The sequence below is a fragment of the Phoca vitulina genome, unplaced genomic scaffold (assembly GCF_004348235.1).
Source record: "Phoca vitulina isolate PV1807 unplaced genomic scaffold, GSC_HSeal_1.0 scaffold41, whole genome shotgun sequence".
Lineage (NCBI taxonomy): Eukaryota > Metazoa > Chordata > Mammalia > Carnivora > Phocidae > Phoca > Phoca vitulina.
Genome location: NW_022589744.1, coordinates 1,249,210 through 1,272,613, shown reverse-complemented (window position 1 = coordinate 1,272,613; position 23,404 = coordinate 1,249,210). Strand labels below are relative to the sequence as shown.

At 34.7% G+C, this 23,404-nt stretch overlaps 1 protein-coding gene across 1 annotated transcript in view; it reads right to left on the bottom strand.

The window, feature by feature from the left end:
• Positions 1–23,404, bottom strand: part of EFCAB3 (EF-hand calcium binding domain 3) — a 222,160-nt gene that overhangs the window by 120,083 nt on the left and 78,673 nt on the right. The window contains exons 48-59 of the mRNA XM_032429885.1: positions 19,443–19,496; positions 13,420–13,524; positions 12,490–12,543; positions 12,010–12,114; positions 8,748–8,801; positions 7,931–8,035; positions 6,071–6,124; positions 4,188–4,292; positions 3,323–3,376; positions 1,897–2,001; positions 1,014–1,067; positions 356–460 (exon numbers count right to left, since the gene is read on the bottom strand). Coding sequence (XP_032285776.1) covers positions 356–460; positions 1,014–1,067; positions 1,897–2,001; positions 3,323–3,376; positions 4,188–4,292; positions 6,071–6,124; positions 7,931–8,035; positions 8,748–8,801; positions 12,010–12,114; positions 12,490–12,543; positions 13,420–13,524; positions 19,443–19,496 — 954 coding nt within the window. The remainder of the gene's footprint in view (positions 1–355; positions 461–1,013; positions 1,068–1,896; positions 2,002–3,322; positions 3,377–4,187; positions 4,293–6,070; positions 6,125–7,930; positions 8,036–8,747; positions 8,802–12,009; positions 12,115–12,489; positions 12,544–13,419; positions 13,525–19,442; positions 19,497–23,404) is intronic.

Genomic DNA, 23,404 nt, shown 5'->3' with positions numbered 1-23,404 from the left:
TGTTCCTTAAATTCCATATATGTAAAATCATATGGTATTTGGGTGACAAGACTTTTAAAAGATTTAAATCATGTAGTTAATCTGAAATTAGCAACCTGTTCTCTGCGGGTAATACGCCCTCTTTCAGCTTCTTTCAAGTAAATATTTATCACCTATAACTCACTCTAGCACATGTACCATGCACCCTGAGATTAATGAAAATACACTGAATCAAAATACTCTTTTATAGTTAAAGAGTTAAAAAGACTTAAGAAGTCATATTAGCATCCAAACAGATCTAGTTCCAGGAATTCTCAGATATAAGCTTATAAATCTAAATCTCCCTTAAAAGGTCTCTAATATCTATGATGCTCACCATCAGTTGGTAGGTTTTGTGACAAATCTTTAAGCTTCTCATCTGGGAGCTTGATTTTCATGTTTTCTAAAATGTCTTCCAGGTTACTGACATCAACCTTCCCACCTAAAGAAAGAATCAGGCACACAAGAGAAATTTAATGACTTTCCTGAAGGAGAAAATTTCAATGAATCCCCATGCACCATGGCTAGCAGCAAAAATATCAATGACACAACACATTCAAGTGTCCACAAAGGTGGACAAAATGAAATTAGAATTGTAACCTCTTCCTTGGTCTTGAGGACAATCCTACAAAGTACAAATTCATTCTCCAATGAATTTCAATGGTAGAGACACAAACTGAAAATTTCTTTCTGGTAGGTGGGGCATAAATGCTCAGTTTAATTCTTCAAGTCACTGAAATGCCCCGAACAACTGCCAATTCTTTACCTCACATTTTCTATGTAGACCTAGATTTAAATCTGCTCTTAAACTAAATTTGACAAAAACCAAACTTACTAAGCAGCAAAATGAAAGATTTTGAACAAGGCAGCTATATTCAAAATAGCAACATCAGTTCAGATAAGAGGTGGTAAGATCCACAAGAGAACAGCTAAATGATACTACAAATACGAGGCAGGAGAATCTTATTTATCTTTCTTTTCATCATATTACTTACGATTGAAAGATTTCACACCATCTAGCAATCTATTTTTATATACATTTCCATAATCTGTAAGAAAAGGCAAAATTGACATCTCAGATAAAGTGATATAGATATTTAAAGAGACAGAACAGGGCGCCTGGGTGGCTCAGTTGGTTAAGCAACTGCCTTCGGCTCAGGTCATGATCCTAGAGTCCCTGGATCGAGTCCCGCATCGGGCTCCCTGCTTGGCGAGGAGTCTGCTTCTCCCTCTGACCCTCCCCCCTCTCATGTGCTCTCTCTCTCATTCTCTCTCTCAAATAAATAAATAAAATCTTAAAAAAAAAAAAAAAAAAGAATGCTTTAAAAATAAATAAATAAAGAGAACAAATGTAAAGTTTCATAAAGATACTTTTAAATGATTTGTCTTAGAGATAACTTTGACTTTTACCCTCCAATGAATCTGAAGCCACAGAATGGAGAAAACCCTCAGAGTGCTGTGTCTGGCCAAGTGCAAAACCAGTAATTGGTGGCAAATGACATAATGGAATATGAACACATCTTTCTTTCACTTTCTTTGACTTTTCCTTCCTTCTCCCACTCCTTTGTACTCCTCCCACCCTTACTTTTTTCTTACATCTCTCAGCTTAACTTCTAGTTTTGAAGGCAACAACAATATAGCTGAAAATTTTATATCCAAAGGCCGGATTCAAGAAAATAGTTGCTGATTCCCAAAGAAAGAACCAAATTACACTTTCCAAAGGAAGAACAAGGCCATGCTAAAATTCCTTAGACATTCTTTTTGTTGTTGTTTTAAAATTAGCATATGTAATAAATACAGCTTTTTTTTTTTTTAAGTTGTCTTAAACACACAGGACCAACCTCCCTTGAAAGCTCTAATACTATTTGAAATGCTTACCATCAACTTGAAGATTTTTTACCAGTTCCAGGTATTCTTTAGGTGTGAATTCTATCCCAATGTCTTCCAAAATATTTTTCAGATCTTTGACATTAACTTTTTCTCCTTTAAAAAAGAGAAATGGCAAGTAAAGTTGATAATATTATTTAAGTATCTAAGTATTATTAAGTATTCAAGTATTCTAATTATCTAAGTATTCAAAAATATGAAATAAAATTGTCCACATTTATACATCACCATCCCTGGCTGCTAGATACAAGACAAAGGTACAGTAAGACCTGCCCAGTGAGTAAAGGGCAGACGGGGAATTAGAACTTATTCCCTTGACCCTAGGGAAAGATGCACTTTCATAACATTGGGGCTAAGAAAGCATAATTCTCAGTAAACTGTGGATTTAGGCAATTGTCTTGTAAATTAGAATGTAAAGATTAACCTAATATTGCTCTCTGCTTTTCCTAAAATTATTAGATTATTTGGCCAATATCCTAATTTTTACTTCAACTATTATTGTGGTAATCTAGATCAAGGATTAGCAAACTTTTTCTGTAAAGAGCCAGATAGTAAATATTTTAAAATTTGCAGGATATAGATCCTCTGTTGCAGCTACTCAACTCTGCTATTACAGCACAAAAGAAGCCATTAATAATACATAAATGAAGAATATGACTGTGTTCCAATAAAATTTTATTTTTTAAAAGGGGCAGAGGACTAGATTTGGTGTGTGGCCAGTAGTTTGTTTATCCTTGATACAGATTTTCAGTTTTTTCAGTGGTGAAGATCAGAAGCATTATTATTGATAAGTATTTTAGAGGATATAGGACTTGCTATGGAGAAATGAGAAAAAATTTTTAATATGGGTAACCCAAAGACTGACTCTGGATAATAGACACAGGCACTTGTAACAACACCCTTGTAACCAACATCTAGGTGAGAAATAGAACACTGATAACACTCTGGGGGTCTCTCATAGTCTTTTCCAATCCCTATCCACAATCTTTCTCTAGAAGGTTATCATGATCCTGACTTTTTGGACAATGATTTCTTGCTTTTTTAAATATATTTCTCACACTATTAGGGTTAGGGAACCCTGCACATCACTTACAAAAGCATTTTTATAGAGGCAAATGAAACAAAATGAAATATTATGCTGTTACACAGGTAATAAAATTACAATTTTTTAGAAGAAGAATAGGCAATATAAAATTCAGGAGAGTGTTATCTCAAAAAGTGGGGAGGCATGGTAAAGGGATAGGGAAGCAACCATGTGTTGATGCAATGATATTGGAAATATTCTAGTTATTTTGTTGAGGGGGAGTCATGGAAATTAGTACTATGCTTATGGATTTATGTGTTCACTGAAAAGACAAGATGGGAAAATGTCATTTAAGAATTAGAATTTTAATCTTATTGATAACTTTTAACTTGCCTGTAACTGCTGTCACGTCACTCATCACTTTTTTCAGAGAAACATTTCCATCAGCTGTAAGACAAAACATAAAAAATTCAGACAATGACACAAGACAGGAAAGTTGTGACGTAGGGCCCAATGAAAGTCCATATATTCTATTAAATAATTTGTGTTCACCTTAAATCTATATTTCCTGGTTTGAGTGCTTGATTCTTTATTAGTAAGAAGGACAGTGGCATTTGGCCCATGTCCCTTGAACACAGGGTCTGACTATGACAAATGTATTATCTCCAGTTCTTAGGTCTTTAGTACTTTCTTATAAGCATGGCAAAAGATATCATCCATAAAGGTCAATTCATTTTGTTTTGTTTGTTTTTGGTGAACCTTACATCTAGCACAGATACTAAGCAAGGGGCTTCACATCTTCCATCTATTCGCAATAAGCTCTTCTCAAGTGTTTCAATTCCTGTTTCTATCTCAAAATGGTGGTGACATGGGCTTATTGGATATTTGAGGAAATATTAATGATGTTCTACTAGTTCCTATTATGGATATTTTTCTCTCAATTATTTCAGGCTCTCTTGGTTAGGCATTCATTCATTTCCCCCACTCCTCCCATGTTTGTTTCTCTCTACCATTCTCTGGCATGATATCAGCTGTGAATATCCTCTCAGCAGTAATCATTGTTACTAGGGTGATAATTTCAGATGAATTGAGGTGAAAAAAGACAGGATTTCTTTTTACTTTAAGACCTAGTTCTTCTCCATGATTCTTAAAAATATCTTAAACTCCTCAAATCCATCTAGTTTTAGAAATTCTTACATATGATCCCAAGATTCTAAGCTCTCCCCCAAAAGGCAAAACAGTTCTTTACAATGCTCACCATCCATAGGTTGATTTTGTATCACACTTTTAAGTTCCTTATTTTTGAGCTTGATCCCCATGTTCCCCAGAACTGTGTTCAGGTTATTGACATCAATCTTTCCTCCTTAGAAAGGGATGGAGATGTAAGAAAAAAACCAAAAAAGACACAATATGAAAAAAATTTCTTGTGCTGATGAGTTAATTCAACTCTCAATAGGCCTGGATGCTGGTTAGAGTGTTAACTGGAATTACCTTATTGGAAAGTGGTTTGGCAACAACTATCATGATTCTTTAAAATGTTCATAACTCTTAGCCCACTAATTCCACTTTTGGGAATGCAGAAAAAGCTATGCCAAAGGGGAGAGGGAAATTTTCATTATAATCTTACTTGTAATAAGGAAGGAAGGAAGGAAGGAAAAGAAAGAAAGAAAGAAAGAAAGAAAGAAAGAAAGAAAGAAAGAAAGAAAGAGAAAGAAAGAAAGAAAAAAAAAGAAAAAAGAAAGAAAGAAAGAGAAAAGAACCCACAATTTAAATTTCTAATGATAGGGTATTGGTAAGTGAACCATTATATCTTCATTCCACAGAAAACTACATAGCCACAGCTGTTGATTGCCAAAGGAAAAAAATGTTATTTTATAGGGTGAAGTTGTATCATGCAGTCATTTAACATATATGAATTAAAATTGTATCCCACGGTCCTGGGATCGAGCCCTGCATCGGGCTCCCTGCTCAGCGGGGAGCCTGCTTCTCCCTCTCCCTCTGCTGCTGGCTGCTGCCCCTGCTTGTTCTCTCTCTCTGTCAAATAAATAAATAAAAGCTTAAAAAAAAAAAACTTTAAAATTGTATGCCCAGTAAAAATATACATAAAACGAACAATGTAAATAATGCATGTGATTCTCTCTGACATTCTGCAGTCAGCAAGCACACAAATAGAGTGAATCTCAGATGGACAACATCAATTTATTATTCCATCACATGGATTCATTTCCCCTAAACCTATCATATTGTAACTGTCTTAAGTCAGTGTGATTCTAGTTTTGGAGGCAGTTTTAATATATGGCTGTTAGGTAAGCCAACTACTTTATCTAATTGCTTAACTATAGGGATAACAATGTATTCCACCACTGCAAGAAAAAGTGACTATGTTTGATTTATCAAGACTAGTATGCTGGTGTCTTTTATAGAGTCTTCCAATGGAATTTCAGAGCACTTTTGACTTGATGAGATTATTGCTAGTTTAACTTGATGAGATTATTGCTAGTTTAAGCTTCAAAATATTAAGAATGGTAATGATTGGATAGTAGGACTATGGATGATTATTTTTTCTTTAATTTATATTTAGTAGGCATATGGCAACTTTTATATTGAAAAAATAGAAGAGGGGCACCTGGATGGCTCAGTCGGTTGAGCGTCTGACTCTTGATTTCCGCTCAGGTCATGATCCCAGGGTGATGAGATTGAGCCCCTCATTGGGCTCCATCCTGGGCATGGAGCCTGCTTAAGATTCTCTGTCTCTCTCTCTCCTTCTGCCCCTCCCCCTGGCTCTCTCTCTCTCTAAAAACAAAACAAAACAAAACAAAAACAAAAAAGAAAAAAAAGAAAAATACAAGAAAACTAACAATTCACAGCTGAGCATTATGATGCTTATTTTCAGCACTGTGAAGGCTAATAGTCTAATTAGACCTATCCAAAAGTACATAGAAAAACAATTGTGGAGATTCTTAGGACTGATTCCTTTGAGTCTGACCCTGGGGATCAAGCCTGCACAGCACCAAAAAAAAAAAAAAAGACTTTAATATATAGAAGGAATGGCAGAGGAATCATGACCTAATAACTAGGAAAAAAAATACAGAGATTAAAAATCTCAGTTTTATATACTTTCTCATTATATTTCTTACCCACCTTTGAAAGACTTCAAAGTTGATAGCAATCTATTCCGAAAAACTTTCTGATCATCTGGAAGGAAAGGCACAGTTCAGGACAGAGAATGAGTCACAAACAGAATATAAGGGTCAGAGTTTCCTTTGCGTGACTAACTTTAGAAATCTATCCACTTTCACCTTCAAATCATGATGAAGTTAAGCAATGAAAAAGTTCTCACTATGGTATAGAGTGATATGGTATAGAGGTAAAGAGCCTGGGTTCAAATTCTTGTTCTGCTGCTGCCTAGCTCTGTGGCCTTAAGCAACAAACTGTGGCCTTTCTGTACCACAGTTTCCTCCACTGTAAAATGGGCATAAGATGTCCTCATTGTGTGTGGTGAGAACAGAACTTGGCACATCATTAGGGCTCAACAAACGTTAGCTGCTATTTTTTCTAGATTCAGTAATCGATCCACTGATCACACTACTGGGTATCTACCTCCCCCCACCACCAAATACAAAAACACTAATTCAAAGGGATAATGCACCACTATGTTTATAGCAGCATTATTTATAATAGCCAAATTATGGAAGCAGCCCAAGTTTGTATTGATAGATAAATGGATAAAGATGTGGTATGTATGTATACCATATCATACATATAGATACCATATTATATATATAACAGAATATTATTCAGCCATAAAAAAAGAATGAAATGTTGCCATTTGCAATGACATGGATGGAGCTAGAGAGTATTATACTAAGTGAAATAAGTCAGTCAGAGAAAGACAAATACCATATGATCTCACTCGTGTGGAATTTAAGAACCAAAACAAACAAGCAAAGGAAAAAAAAAAAAAAGAGAGACAAACCAAGAAACAAGACTCTTTTTTTAATAAAGATTTTATGTATTTATTTATTTATTTATTTGAGAGAGAATGAGAGAGAGAGAGAGAGAGCATGAGAGGGGGGAGGGTCAGAGGGAGAAGCAGACTCCCCGCCGAGCAGGGAGCCCGACACCAGACTCGATCCTGGGACTCCAGGATCATGACCTGAGCCGAACGCAGTCGCTTAACTAACTGAGCCACCCAGGTGCCCCGAAACAGACTCTTAACTATAGAGAACAAACTGCTGTAGGTGGGGTGATGGGTGAAATAGGTGATGGGGATTAAGAAGTACACTTGTGGGCACCTGGGTGGTTCAGTCAGTTAAGCATCGGACTTAGGCTCAGGTCATGATCTTGGAGTCCTGGGATTGAGCCCTGTGTCGGGCTCCCTACTCAGCAGGGAGTCTGCTTGTCCTTTTCCCTCTGCTCCTCTCCCTGCTTATGCTCTCTCTCTCTCTCAAATAAATAAAATCTTAAAAAAAATAGAAGTACACTGGGTGATGTCTGGAATTGTTGAATGACTATATTGTATACCTGAAACTAATATAACACTGTATGTTAGCTGCACTGGAATTAAAATAAAAACTTAATAAAAAAAAAAAGAAATTGAGCTTAACAGAGGGAGGAGTTTTCAGGGTTTAGCTCTGGAAGGGATAAGGATTAGGAAAAGGGAATCTCCAGGGGCAATGTAAGGAAAAGTGACTCTGGGAGAGAACAGGAATTTACAAGGACTTCTGCAATGTTACTGAGAGAGACAAGATGTACATCCCTCTTTCCTCTCCCTTTCAAAATCATCAGTAACATTTTTCCTCAACACTGATTTTGTGGAAAAGGATTCTTTTGACAGTTGGATTCTGTACTTGAATTGGCATAGAGTAGTAGACTGTTCATACGAAATCAAGAGCTGAAGGATGGGTGCAGTTAACACCTGAACATGTGTCACTTTAAAATATAAATATCACAAGTAGAACCAGAAAACTGAACTCTCTGGAGGTTGCAGATGCAGCTCACCATCAATTGGTAGTGATTTTTGTAGATCAAGACATTCCTTATCATTGACTTCTATCCCCATGTCTCCAAGAATGTTTTTCAGATTAGCGGCATCAATCTTTTCTCCTTTGAAAATACAGAGTGTTTATAGGTGAAAATTTTAGAAATTAATAACGCAATGTTATGGAGGTTCAAAAAGTTCATAAGAATATGTTATTGACCTATATGATATGTATTTTAAAATATACTTAAAATAGCTTATACAGCATCATTCCCAATTTGGGATTAAAGAGCAAAGGTAAAATGGGATGTAGAAATAGTGTGTCATTAGAAGTCAAAGCAAACTTGTTCCTAAATTATTGATATAAGAAAGTCTCTCTTAATTTGGGGGATAATGTGCAGAATAAAATCTAGTTACCAAACTGGATAATGAATCGCCAAAAGAAAGAATTATGGCAGGAGATCTTTTATGACTTATGTAATTGATTGTTCACAAAATCCACATTATCTTGAGCTTTACAAAACTTTACCTTATTTATTCATATGCTTACCTAAAATTTAGCTGTTTGCATGTGGGAAAAGACATATATACATATATGAGAAAAACATCTCTACAGTATATAGGACTTGTTATCAAAAACAAGTCCAGTAGTTTATTTCCAAGATGTAGTTTATTTCCATTTGATCTTAATCCAAGATCAAATGGATTTTATCAGGCAGAAATATTTTACAATAATTGGGTAAGATGGCAAAATTAATATGAACAATAGACTACTGGGATAACATTCAAATATAATTTACTATAAAGCATTGGGGTTTCAGTGTTATAGAAACTCACCTGTAAAATCTTTCATTTTCAGTGTCACATTTTCCAGATCAACCTTCCCATCAACTGTAAGACAAAGAGCAGTCACAGACCAAAAATGAGACTGTTTCTACTGCCTTCTCTACCTATGACACCTGTCCCTCAACTAAAATGTTGATATCATCTTGAATTTTATTTTATTTTTAAAGATTTTATTTATTTGACAGAGAGAGACACAGCGAGAGAGGGAACACAAGCAGGGGGAGTGGGAGAGGGAGCAGCAGGCTTCCCACAGAGCAGGGAGCCCGACACGGGGCTCGATTCCAGGACCCTGGGATCATGACCTGAGCTGAAGGTAGCAGCTCAACTGACTGAGCCACCCAGGTGCCCCTTGTCTTTATATTTGAATGACATCTTAGCTGTGTATAATTTTCTTTGCCACACTTTCTTTTTCAATTTTGTAGACATTCCTCCATTCTTTTCTGGAACTGAATGTTGCTTTGGAGACCTATTGCTTCTCCTCCCCATCTATTATGCGCTTTCTAACATTTCTATATCTGAAGAATTCCCATTTTTCCTCAGTAAGTAAACTAGGAAGTATTTCACTGCAGAATATTCTGGATCAACATTTTCTGGAACTGATGTGGTGTTTTTGATCTGCATTCACTCCTTCATTTTAGAAAACTTTTCTTTTTTTCCTTAAACTAGATTTGATTTAAAATTTTTTACTTGCTATATTCTGTAAAGATATTTGATATTTTTATGTTACTTTGTGAATCATCCATATCTACTAGATATTTGATAGCATTAATCTTTTTTTAAGTTTTAATTTAAATTCCAGATAGCATTAATCTTTTCTCTGCATTTACTGTATCTTTTTTTAAAAAAAGATTTTATGTATTTGAGAGAGAGCATGAGCGGGGGGGGAGGGGCAGAGGAAGAGGGTGAGGGAGAAGCAGACTCCCCTCTGAGCAGGGAGCCCAATGCAGGGCTTGATCCAGGACCCTGAGATTATGACTTTAGCCAAAGGCAGATGCTTAACTGACTGAGCCACTCAGGTGCCCCTGTGTTTATTGTGGGTATCTTAAGTTCTCTTACTCTGTCAATAAGATTTTCAGCCATATCTATTTTTTACTTTGATGTTTATAATTTATTTAATAATTCTATAATGATTGGTACTCACTTTGTTTTTTTTTTTAGTTAGGCAATTTCCCTTTTAATATCATCATGTTATGTTACCATCTCATTTTTGAGATCTAGTTTTATTGAATCCATTAAAGTTGCTCTGTAATAAGAATTAATTGTCAAGCATTTCTTTTTGGCTGTTCCTTAGGTTATACTGATTATACTACTATTAGACTGGGTTATTTGTTTTTCGCATGTTCTCTTCCTTCCATTCTATCTTCTTTCTTTCTTTCTTATTTTCCTTTTACTATTTTTCTTTGCTGTGTTAATGTAGAATTGTCGCCGTGTCCTTTCTTTTCATTTTGCATATGCTTCAACAGCTCTGTTCAGATCTTCATTTTATTCTCAAGATTTAATGTAACCTTTAGTTGCTCTTTCTATAGCATCTGAGACCAGTTTGCTTTCTTCAGTGAGATGCATTTGAGGAAAACTGTTCTACCCACTTCTATTGTAATCTGAGGGTGTGATGAGGTGTTACATGGCCTTTGTTATACTTGAGCCCTGCTCTCATATCTGAGGTTTGGTCAAATGTCCCAACAGGGTTCATTGCTCTAATTAGGTAGAATGAACCCTGGTAAAGACATTTAAACAAACCACAGATCTGTGCATGGGATGGTGTTCTCGGGCTTCATGTCAGACCTCCATTTCTGGCTCTGAAGCTTTTACTTTCATTAATGAGTGATTCCTATTGTTCATTTCTCCTGTTTTATTGATTTTTCCCCAGCTATTCCTTCCTAGTAAGTGGAGTGTGTGTGGGGGGGAAGTTATCTATCCAATTTGCTTCACTCCAGATCTGGGCATTTTAGTGAGAAATCTCAGGATTTCACCAGTTTAATTTCTGAGGGAGGAGAAAGGCTAAGAGGGGTCTAGTTGTGCTGTACTGTTTCTACTCAAAAAATCTTTTATCTCCTTGGTTGTCCTCGTTAAACATTTATGGCATTAGGTTGGCCTCCTTTTATTATTTGATTGGTGCTGAATTTCCTTTGCTGATTTTTTTACTTTTTTGTTCTTATTGTTCATTTTGTTAGGTATTGGAGGAAAGAAAAACTAGACAGATTTTGGTTTATCATCTTAAACTGGAGTCCTCTGGATCGGTAAGCATTAAAATAAACAGTTCCTTGAAGATTTGAAAGAACTTACTCTTAAAACTCTCTGGGCCTGTCACCTTTTGTTAGAGTGATGGGTGGTGGTGGAAAGTTGACAGATGTAATTATTTGATAGTTTTTTTCAACTACCATTATTAGTCTATCTATATTTTTCACTTCTTCTTTGATCAATATTGGTAATTTATTTCTTTTACTTTGGAAAAATGTTCATTTTTTAATATATTTAACATCTTAATCTCATGTTATACATAATACTTTACTGTAATAGTATTATTATGCTCGATATACACAGTTATATCTCTTTTAAAATTCTTAGCGTGTTTCTCTCTATCCCTTTCCAGTCTTTCTGACTATATCTGAACAGGCAAATTTAACCATTCCTCATCATAGGCTGTCCTCTTACTTACCTCTTTAATGTTTCTTTTAAATGTTTCACATTCTATTTTCCTTTTCTTCTTCATGCTTTGACCTAAGAATGGTTTGTCAGAACTCTCACTAATTTTTATTATTCATAGAACACTCTGTTAATGAAGAGTCAGGATGTGCTTTCATTTGAGACCTGCATTCAGCTACATGCTTTTTAAAAATTTTTATTATGTTATGTTAATCACCATACATCATTAGTTTTTGATGTAGTGTTCCATGATTCATTGTTTGCATATAACACCCAGTGCTCCATTCAGTACGTGCTTTTAAAAATGTTCTGTTGAGGGGCGTCTGGGTGGCTCAGTCAGTTAAGCGGCTGCCTTCGGCTCAGGTCATGATCCCAGGGTCCTGGGATCCAGCCCTGCCTCGGGCTCTGCCTCAGGCTCCCTGCTTAGCAGGGAGCCTGCTTCTTCCCTTCCTGCTGCCCCTCCCCACCCAGCTTGTGCTCTCTCTCAAATAAATAAATAAAATCTTTCAAAAATGTCCTGTTGATACTAAATAAACACTATCACTGGTCTATCGATACTTTCAAACCCAAGCTGTCCTAAAGGGAATACATTTTTATGTACAATGCTCACCATCAACTGGTAGGTTTTGTGAAAAATCTTCAAGTTCTTTATGTGAGAGCTTAATCCCCATATTTTCCAGAAATGTGTCCAGGTTATTCATATCAACCTTTCCTCCTTAGGAGAGACAAAGTATCATAAAAACAACCAAGATGTGGAAAATTCCTTATTAATTCATGTATATTATGGTTCTCACTTTACTCATGAAGACATTCAGGTCCAGTAAGACCTAGTCAAGTATACAAGCAGGGTCAACTTTAAAACTAGATATAGAGTCTCATTGTTTGACTATATCTTTTGTTCATTATCAACATAATGCAAGTTCTAAAAGGGCTGGGTAATTTTCCAGGGATTTATGGCATATATAACATATCCATAAATATTGGAAAATACATATATGAAATTTTTAATGTAATAAAAATAAACTAGTGTATATGAAAAATAAGAGAATATCTCAGATTTATCTGCTTTCTCATTATACTTCTCACTCACTTTTAAGAGTCTTCACACCATCCAGCAACCTTTTTTGATACACCTTTCCTTCAGCTGTAAGAAAAGGCATAATTCGGGTGAGAGAAAAATAATAAGGGACATTCACCTAAACAATAAATATTCTACAATTCTTCCCCTAATTCCATAATTTCAAAAAGATAGACTTTTTAATGATTTTTCTGAAATTTACCTAATTTGTTCTCAAATAATAACAAAGTTTGCTTGGAGAAAGATTTTAATGAGGCAAATTTATTCACTCTTCCATGAAAGGCAAGGATTATGGCTTAAAACTTATAAAATATATGTCTCATTTGATTTACTTTTATCTCTGATTTCTTTCCTTACACTCTTTATTCTTCCATTTTTACATCTTTCCACTTACTCTCAGGAATATTAATGGAACCAAGGACAACAAAACACACACGTTATTGGCAGGATTAAGTGAAATAGCTATTGCCTACCATACTAAAAACTAAATGACCCGAATTTTCTTTGGCAAAAATCAAATAATTAAAAAGAAAGTTGCATTCTAAAAAAAAATTTTTTCAAAAATGATTAAACAACCTGGTAACAGTCTGGTATCATTTTAGAAGAAAATCCTACAGATCATAGGGGAAGGGAGGGAAAAATGAAACAAGATGAAACCAGAGGGGGAGACAAACCATAAGAGACTCTTAATCTCAGGAAACAAACTGAGGGTTGCTGGAGTGGAGGGGGGTGGGAGGGATGGGGTGGCTTGGTGATGGACATTGGGGAGGGTATGTGCTATGGTGAGCGCTGTGAATTGTGTAAGACTGATGAATCACAGACCTGTACCCCTGAAACAAATAATACATAATGTTAATTAAAAAAAATTAAAAAAAGAAGAAAATGCTACAGTCAAGTACTCTAAAGCTCCATGAAGTATACATATATATTTTAAATCCTTACCATCAAGTGGTAGAGTTTTTACTAAATTAAAGTATTCTTTGTCTGTGACCTCAACTTTCATGTCTTTCAGAGCATCATATACATCACTGACATCGATCTGCTCTCCTAGAAAAGACAGAAATTGTGACAAAGAAGAATTTGGGAAGAACACAAAATTAGTGAGTTATTACAGTCAAGTGCTGTTAACTAGCAATATTTTCACTCATGTGTCATTAAGATAATTTCATGGGTAGTTAAAAATCATGTATTCTATAACAAACAAAAAATTAAAATTTATTATCACCTTGACTAATTATATAAACATGTAAAAAATAAAACAAATAATAATTTGGGTCTTTCCTACACAAAATAGAAATGTAAGTAGTTTTCCTGATAGTTTGAAATTATAATTATGTTAGGAGCAGTATAATGTTAGGCACATAAATCTAGAAAGGATTTCTAGATTATATGCTTATATGAACACAATATACATAAAATGCACATAGTTGATGCTTATTAGAAAGTATGTTTCAAAAAGAGGGCCTCAGGCTTCCCCAATAATTTTTGTTTTGTACTATTTTTATGGTAAATAATCTTTTGATTATTGTAAATAGTTTTATACTTTGTAACTTTAGAAAGGAAAAACAATTTTGGTTTAATTAAGTCTTTTGGTTTAAATCAGTGGAAAGTGAATCTCTGAAAGCTTACTGTCTAGAATCCTAAACTTTTAATCAGTAAATTAGATATGTTGCATATTTCAAATGTATATGTCTAATATAGATATTTCTTTTTATTTATTCTGCTTAGGAGTCACTTGGCTTCTTTAGGTTGGCACTATTTATCTGTTCTGGAAAATTCTTTTCAAATATTGCCTCTGTCCTGTTCTCTTTATCTTTTCTTCCTGGAATTCCAATTAGATATATGTTAGATTTTCTTATCTATCCTCTGTGTCTCTTAACCTCTCTTTCATATTTCTCATTTCTTTGGCTTTTTGTGCTATATACCTTATAATTTGTTAAGTTGCTTAGTTGTTTCTTCAGCCGTTTATAAATTACTGTTAAAATCTTCAAATGTTTTAAATTTTTACTATTTTAATTTCTCAAAAGTCTATTTGGTTCTTTATCAAATCTGCTTGCTCTTTAATCAAATGTACTCAAGCCTCTCTTTTCATTATTAAATTATATTAAGCATGCTTATTTAATAATTTTTGGCCTGATAATTCCAAAATCTAAAATCTTCGCTGATCTGATTCTGCTAAATGCTGTTCATGATGGGTATCTTACTCATAGTGTCTCATTTCCTTGTATATTTAATAATTTTAAACTATGAACTGCTCTTTATGTGGAATTCTTTGTTCTGAGAAGAAGAGTATCTTTCAAGATGAGAGTCAGAATGATTAATTCTAGATTAGCAGTGCACGAGGTTAGGCCACGCTTCAGGAGCATTAACAGAGTACATCAATAGTGTACACTAAAAGACCCATTGCTTATTATAGCTTATCTCTTAATTCAGTAGCCTTGACTATATCCTTCTTGCTTCAGAGCAACTGGAGTTTCTAAATTGCTAGTCAAAGCATCTTCGATCTCATATTAAGATCATATTTAAATCTGATGGTACTATATGCAATTATAATCTTTATTGCTAACTGAAAATATCCAATATTTTTTGACTAGTTGGTTACTAATTATGGAATATTGCTACTCTCTCCCCATATTACTATCCATTGGTATAACACTCTCAATCCAGTGACTCTATTACCTTTACCCCATGAAGAAGTTTTCTACTTCTGTAATTATAATTTCCGTAATTGTATTTCTGTAGTTTAGTAAGTGTCCATGTCCTAAACAGATCTTTTGGGTATTTCAGTACTACACTCTTGACTTAATATTATTTGTTGATGGGTCTTGTCTTAATAGTGAAAAGGGACCATAGTAGGTTAAACAGGCAATAATTAGTTTAGTTTCTCTTGAAAGATCTAAGTCCTTAACAGATACAAGATTGGTTCAAGTGACTGAACATTGGCCTTTTCTAGAGATTTCAAATTGGTAAAACTAAATGATAGGCGATATACTTTTATAGTAATTATTACTTGGTGTTTTGATGTTGCTCAAAGAAATTGCTATCTTAAAGGTAGAAAAGCCCACAGTAAAAACAGATGGTATAAAGACTAGAGAAAATGCATTAGCAGATCTTACTAAATAGACTGTGCAGAAAAAAGTTAACATAGCAGGCCTGAGGCTGTTATCTTTAGAAGAGCCTGCTTGCTATTGGTACTTGGCTGGCATCTGGGAACTTGGATTTCAGAATGTTCCCTCCAATACGAATTGAAAAGGCTAGTTCACTGTGCCTACACTTGTGCAAACAATGTGATTTATGGTGAATACTTGTTTTTCTTCTGGGAGTCTGGGATACTGACGGTTGATAGGCAGAGGGCACCTAAGTGAGTAGCCCCAAATAAAAAACCTTGGGCACTGAGTCTCTAATGGGTTTCTCTGGGCACACATGTGTAACTACATTTTTGCTGCTGGAAGAAAGGTATGTTATGTATGACCCCTCATAAGAAGGAGTGCGTAGGAAGCCTGCACATGGATTCTTCTAGAAGCTTCCTATATCTTTTTTTCTTACTGATCCAGATTATATCCTTGGTGTTCACTCTTTGTATCATACAGTACTATGGATTTTGACAAATGCAATATGTCATGTATTCACCATTACAGTAACATACAGAGTTTCACTGACCTAAAGTTCTGTTGTGGCCCTTATATTCATCTCTCCTCCCTATGCCACCCTCCTAAACTCCTGGCAACCACTGATCTTTCCATGTTTTTCCATAGATTGATAGCCCATTTCTTTTTATCATTGAATAATATTTCATTATATGGGTGTATCACAGTTTGTTTATCCATTCTTCTATTCAAGGACATCTTATTTGCTGGCAAGTTTTGGCAATTATAAATAAAGCTGCTATGAACATTTGTGTGCAAGTCTTTGTGTTCACATGTTTTCAACTCATTTGGGTAAATACCTAATTTGTGATTATTGGATCTTATGATAAGATTAAGTTTAGCTTCGTAAGAAACTGCCAAACTGTCTTCCAAAGTGACTATACCATTTTGCATTCTTCTTGCCATTCTAATAGGTGTGTATTTTAATTTGCAATTCCCTAATGACATATGATGTTGAGCATCTTTTCATATCCTTATTTGCCATCTGTAAATCTTCTTTGGTGAGATTAATATTCAGATCTTCTGCTCACTTTTTAATTAGGTTGTTTCCTTACTGTTGAGTTTTAAGCATTCTTTGAATATTTTGGATATAAGTCCCTTATCAGATATGTGTTTTGCAAATATTTCCTGTCAGTTTGTGGTTCATCTTTTCATTTTTTTTTTAAATTAAAGTTCTTTTTGAAGGACCTCTTATAGATAAGAAAAACAAGTGTAGAGGGACACCTGGGTGGCTCAGTCGGTTAAGCATCTTCCTTTGGCTTGGGTCATGATCCCAGGGTCCTGGGATCAAGTCCCTCATTGGGCTCCTTGGTCAGTGGGGAGCCTGCTTCTCCCTCTGCCTGCCACTCTCCCTGCTTGTGCTTTCTTCCTCTCTCTCTCTGAGAAATAAGTAAAATCTTAAAAAAAAAAAACCCCAAACAAAAAAACAAACAAAAAACACGTGTAGGATCAGATTCAAAGATTCCATTATAGAAGCACAAAATTTGACCCCAATTTTGTAAAGAAATAATTGGAATGGTTAGGTTATACTATCCATGAGGATAAAATTTGGCAAAGCCAGGACTGCTACCTAGTTGCATCAGATAATATTTCAAATTGACATTTGCCAAAATCTTACATAAAACAACCCATCACTATAAGAACAAATTCTCCACATTATTAAACACTGATTAGGATATTTTGTATTATATTAGAGGATATCACCAATTCATGCCTCATCTGAAATAAAAATAAATATGGAAAATCTGTAATTTTGAGCCCTGGATTAGAACCATATCTTAAGGAACTCTTTGAGCATATCCAAATGGATTTTATATATTTGCTTCTCTCTGAGTTATCAATATGTACTAATAATATTATGTTTATTTTCTGGATGGGTTGAAACACTCTCTCATCAAAAATCCATAGCACTCATACTGGCCAGCAAACTTCTGGATATCCTGCTACCTACTTAGAGCATTCCATCTTATATATTCAATTATAGGGCAATATGCTTTATTTTGGTAATTATTCATGATTATACAAGAGGTTTTGCCTATTATTTAGAAACTTCACTGTGTTTTGAACACCAAAACTTCTGGAAAAATGGGAGAGACATTATCAGAATTGCAAGATTATATTAGAGACTTAAATTGAGGTTTTCTAGAGTATCCAAGAAGCAGGTGGTTCGTATAAGTCACCTGCTGACCCAAGATCCAAGATCCTCAGATCAAGTGGAAAACTGCATGAAGTACAGAGCTTCCATCCAAGACCATGAGAATAAGAAAACACTGATTTTGTCAGTGCTTTGTGTATTTTTCACATATTTTTATTCATTATTTTTGTCATATCTTTTCTTTTTATTATTTAGTATTATACACTTCTGACTTAGCCTATCATGATCTCCCTTGCTTCTACCAATAACTTACTGAGGTTTAAGTTTTACTAGGGACAACCACTTTGCTAGAGTTAGGACAGTCCTAACTCTGTAACTCAGCCTTTTACTAGCAAACCAATTTAAAGAATTACTGTAGGGCTAACTGAAAATTTATGTGTATGAATTGTGCATGACTTTCCAGTGGTCTCAGTGGATCTTGTCTTCTTAGTCCAAGGGGATAGAAACTTTTCTGGGGAAATAAATAATATCTGGTGGAAGAGATTCCTAAGTATAATGTATTCTATCCATAGTAATAAAAAAATTGTGACTGACTTAGCATATAATATAGTTCATGCCCTATCATTCAGTACAATAAACCAGTTAAAATTTCCTAGATAAATGATAGAATTGCTTTGAATTTTTTTTTGCCCAACTATAGGGGTATATGCACCTTTGTTAATAATGCATATTGTACTTGGATTCACACTACAGATCTAATTTATCTAAGAAAAGAAAAGACAACTTGGGTATGTAAAGTAGACTTAAGGCATAATTATTATTGGGACTAGTTTTCTTTCAGGCCTGAGAAATATTGGACCATGATTCTAGAGTGCTTCCCTTTCCTTCTTATAATACCTTCAGCTAGTTTTGTTTGTCTCACAGCTGTTTGAAGTCTGCTTTTCAGAGTCTTAAATGCTTCTGTGTAGCCACTGTATGAACAAATAATTAAACAAATGATTCAAAGACAAAACCAGGATGAAATTATCTTGACATTCAGATGTCAGCTCCTCTCAAGGAAAATCTACAATAGTGAAGGTCTGAATAGTTCTTGATGATCTCTCCTGTGCTTTTGGTTGAGTGAGGATCAAAAGGTGGAATTAGGAATAAAAACATTCCCACATTATTAAGAAAAGGCTGTTGCGATGGCTATAATAGAACATTATCAAATGAATATAAATTACGAAAAACAAAACAAAATGTGTTTGTACAGTACCATCTTCTATTGCTAGATGAACAACAAAGACCTAAGGTCACCTGCTATATTATACAGAGTTAATATCAGACTTAAAAATATAACATTGTCCCTTATTTATAATAAAAGGCATGTCTTCATAATGTTAGAGGAAAATACTACATATAATAATATAAGGCTAATATAATTGCCCAAGAAATTATATTGTTGATGACTTATTCAAGTAATTATGTCTATATATAGTATTTCAGTTATAATCTAAATTTTGAAATTTTTTGTCTTATTGCAAAGACCTAGTACCTCTGTTGCAAAAGCACAGATTATCAAAAAAATCATAGGTTATCAAAGCAGGCAGAAATGTTTAATTAATGTTAATTAATGAAAATATTTAATTAATTAAGAGTTAAAATGGTGAAATTAACAAGGGACTAAAGGGATGGTAGAATGTATCATTAAAACTGTATAAAGAATTAAGATATTTTTCACTTACCTAAAGCAGTACTCAATTCTTCCATCAATGTATTTAGTTTGATCTTCCCTTTATCTGTAAATCAAGACAAAATTTAGACACTGGTAATCCAAACTCAGAAAAAAAGCATAAAGCATAAAATACTTAAATTATGAAGTAGAACCTAGATGAAAGCTATTCACTATATCTTGTCCTTTTTAAATTTATAATTCTTGGATTTTAATGGATAGCTCCATTATCTGCCAGGGGCACTATCATTCTTTGAACCGTAAAGTCTATCTTAGGAAAAATGTTCTCTCAAGTCTTTTGGATTCATTCTATTTCTAACGCCATGTTTCTCTAGGAATGGCTGATAACACATGATTGATATACATTTAAAACCATTGTTTATGGTATTATGCTATTTTCTATCATTGGAGAAAGACAAAAGAATCCTGGGAAAAGGAGCAATGAAGAGCACAGTGTCTGGTAAACTAAAGCTTTTAAATTTTGCTTGAGGGAAAAATGCCATATAGGGAGTTGGAAAGATGAGCTGAAAGAGATTGGTTGGAGCTAATGGTTTAGACTTTGACATTGAACTGCCTGGAGTTGGGAATAGAGCAGTGAAAGAAGAAGATAAAAATCCTGGCTCCACAAAATTTACATTAATTTGTTTTATTTATGGCTGTATTCCTAAGGCCAAAACAGAAACTGCTAGGTGTTAGGTGTTCAATAGGTATTGTTACATGAATGAATAAGTTAATTTGTCATAAAAATGTTTAGCACTGTGTCTGGCATATTGTAAGACTCAATGCATGTAAGCTATGAAGGTCATTGAAAGGTTTTAATTGGAAGAATTACAAGGTCAGATTTTCACTCTAGTTAAGTCATCTGGTGAGTGGGTGTAGAATGAATTGAAGGCAATGGGACCAGCGGCTGTTATACTAGTCAGGAGCCTTCTGTAGTAGTGTAAGCAAAGGATAATGAGGATTTGAATTAAGAGTAGGGTAGCAAAGATAGAGAGAGATTGGGGATATTTTTAAGAGGAAAAAAATGAAGGAACATGAGAAGTCAAAGATAATTCATGGGTTATTTCAGGGGTAGTTGTGGGTGGACGATAGTGTCAGAGAAATTAAAAAAAAAATTAGGACTGAATTTAACAGGGAAAATAGATTACTTTTTATATGTTGAATTTGGATTTCCACTGGGAAATCTACGTCTCAAAAGAGATTTGTTGATATAGGATATCCCTTAACTGACCTCCATTTAACTACCCTGATGGCCTGAATTATATTCATCATTCCTGCTGTAAAACATTCATACTGATGTTGATGGCATGCTAAACTTTACATCCAGTAAGCTACACTTTTAGTAAGCCAGCACATTTGTGTTCCTATGGGTTGAGTTGTTGAGCTTGTTTCCAGGTTTGTTTATAAAGAGTTGTACTTATTATTAAATTGATAACTTAATCATTATATAAACTGATAAACTATAAATGGAAAAGGGAGTTATTACCATAAAAACAAATTTGAATGTTTTGGGGAGTTTATGTAAAGCTGAATTTGGTGTAGATAAATAACTGTAAAAAGATTGGGGAAGGAATTAAAATCTAGATGGATTCTGATGGAAATTTCTGCTCAACTTTTAAAAAAAGCACTTTGCTCCACTTAAGAGAAACTGAAAATGGGAGTATAGATGATAAATGGGTATTTTTGCACAAGAAAATCTCCAAAGAGTATGGCTACATTAAATTAAAATGTAGTCTCACAGATCTGTACCTCTGAAGCAAATAATACATTATATGTTAAAAAAAAAAGAAGAAGAAGAAGAAGATAGCAGGAGGGAAAGAATGAAGGGGGGGAAATCAGAAGGGAAGACGAACCATGAGAGACTATGGACTCTGAAAAACAAACTGAGGGTTCTAGAGGGGAGGGGGGTGGGAGGATGGGTTAGCCTGGTGATGGGTATTAAAGAGGGCACGTTCTGCATGGAGCACTGGGTGTTATATGCAAACAATGAATCATGAACACTACAAAAACTAATGATGTAGGGGCACCTGGGTGGCTCAGTCGTTAAGCGTCTGCCTTCAGCTCAGGTCACGATCCCAGGGTCCTGGGATCGAGCCTCGCATCGGGCTCCCTCCTCAGCGGGAAGCCTGCTTCTCCCTCTCCCACTCCCCCTGCTTGTGTTCCCTCTCTCGCTGTGTCTCTCTCTGTCAAATAAACAAATAAAATCTTTAAAAAAAAAAAAAAACTAATGATGTAATGTATGGGGATTAACATAACATAAAAAAAATAAAATGTCCCATTTTTTTTATGGAAATAAAATATGCATGGTACATATACATCATTTTTATTATTCCTTACTCTAACTGGATTTTTAGAGTATCTAATCAAATACTTGCCCCCATCATGCTACATAAAAGGACCTCACTGTCCTAGACTGAAATGCATGAAAAAATTATAGGTTTGAGATAAAAGATTTGAAATCTTAAATATATATGGTTAAGTGGAATCAGCCAGGAAGAGTGTGGAAAGAACAATAGACTGAAAATAGAACTGTTATATTACTATCATTTAAGCCAGTGATTTTCAAAACTTTTTTATTGTAAGCCACACTAAGAACTCTAAACACACACACACACACACACACACATACACAGAAATTGATCATGAAGTCTCATGAAACAATATCTAGCTTTAGTGTTTCATTAAAAAATATTCACTTAACCCACTAGTTTGAAGGGAGAAAGAAAAGCCTATAAGAAAATGAGCCTTACGAACAAGACAAGAGTGCCCCTTCTTACCACTCCTATTCAACATAGTACCAGAAGTCTAAGCCAGAGCAATCAGGCAAAAAAAAAAAAGGGCATCCAAATAGGAAAGGAAGAAGCATAATTGTCTGTTTGCAGATGATATGACCTTATATATAGAAAATCCTAAAGACTCCAACAAAAACTGTCAGAACTAATCAATGAATTCAGTAAAGTTGCAGTATACAAACTCAACATACAGAAATCAGTTGCATTTCCATATACTTTATATCTGAAAAAGAAATAAAGAAAACAATACCACTAACAATAGCATAAAAAACAACAATATACTTGGAAATAAATTTAAATAAGAAGGTGAAAGATCTATACAATAAAAACTACAAAACCATGATGAAAGCAATTGAAAAAGACAAAAACAAATGGAAATATAGCTCACATTCATGGGTCAGAAAAATTAGTATTGTTAAAATGTCTGTACTACCAAAAGTCATCTATAGATTCAATCCAGTTCCTATAAAAATTCCAATGGTATTTTTTCACAGACATAGAAAAAAAATCCTTAAATTTATACGGAACCACAAAAGACCCTGAATAGCCAAAGCAATACTGAGAAAGAACAAAGCTGGAGGCATTACCCTTCTTGATTTCAAACGATACTACAGAGAGATTATTGAAAGATATGAATTCAGTGCCATTGTGTTACCTGCAGAGTTGGTGTTTCTGGAGATGTTCTCTGGTCCTTTCTAGTCTTTGTTGCTTTTGGTCTTTTTTCTTTTTTTTCCCCACCACCCAAAGAGTCTCCCTTAAAATTGCTTGCAGGGCTGGTTTAGTGGTCACAAACTCCTTTAGTTTTTGTTTGTCTGGGAAACTCTCTTTCTCTCTCTTTCTATTCTGAATGACAGTCCTGTTGGATAAAGAATTCTTGGCTGCATATCTTCCCCATTCAGCACGTTGAACATTTCCTTCCACTCCTTTCTAGCCTGCCAGGTTTCAGTGGACAGATTTGCTGCAAACCGGTTCTGTCTTCCTTTGTAGGTTAAAGACATTTTTCCCTTGCTGCTTTCAGGAGTCTTTCCTTATCTGTGTATTTTTGAGAATTTGACTATGATATGCCTTGATGATGGCTGGCTTTTGTTGAATTTAATGGGAGTTCTCTGTGCTTCTTGGATTTTGATGTCTGTGTCCCTCCCCAGATTAGGGAACTTTTCAGCGATAATTTGTTCAAATAAAC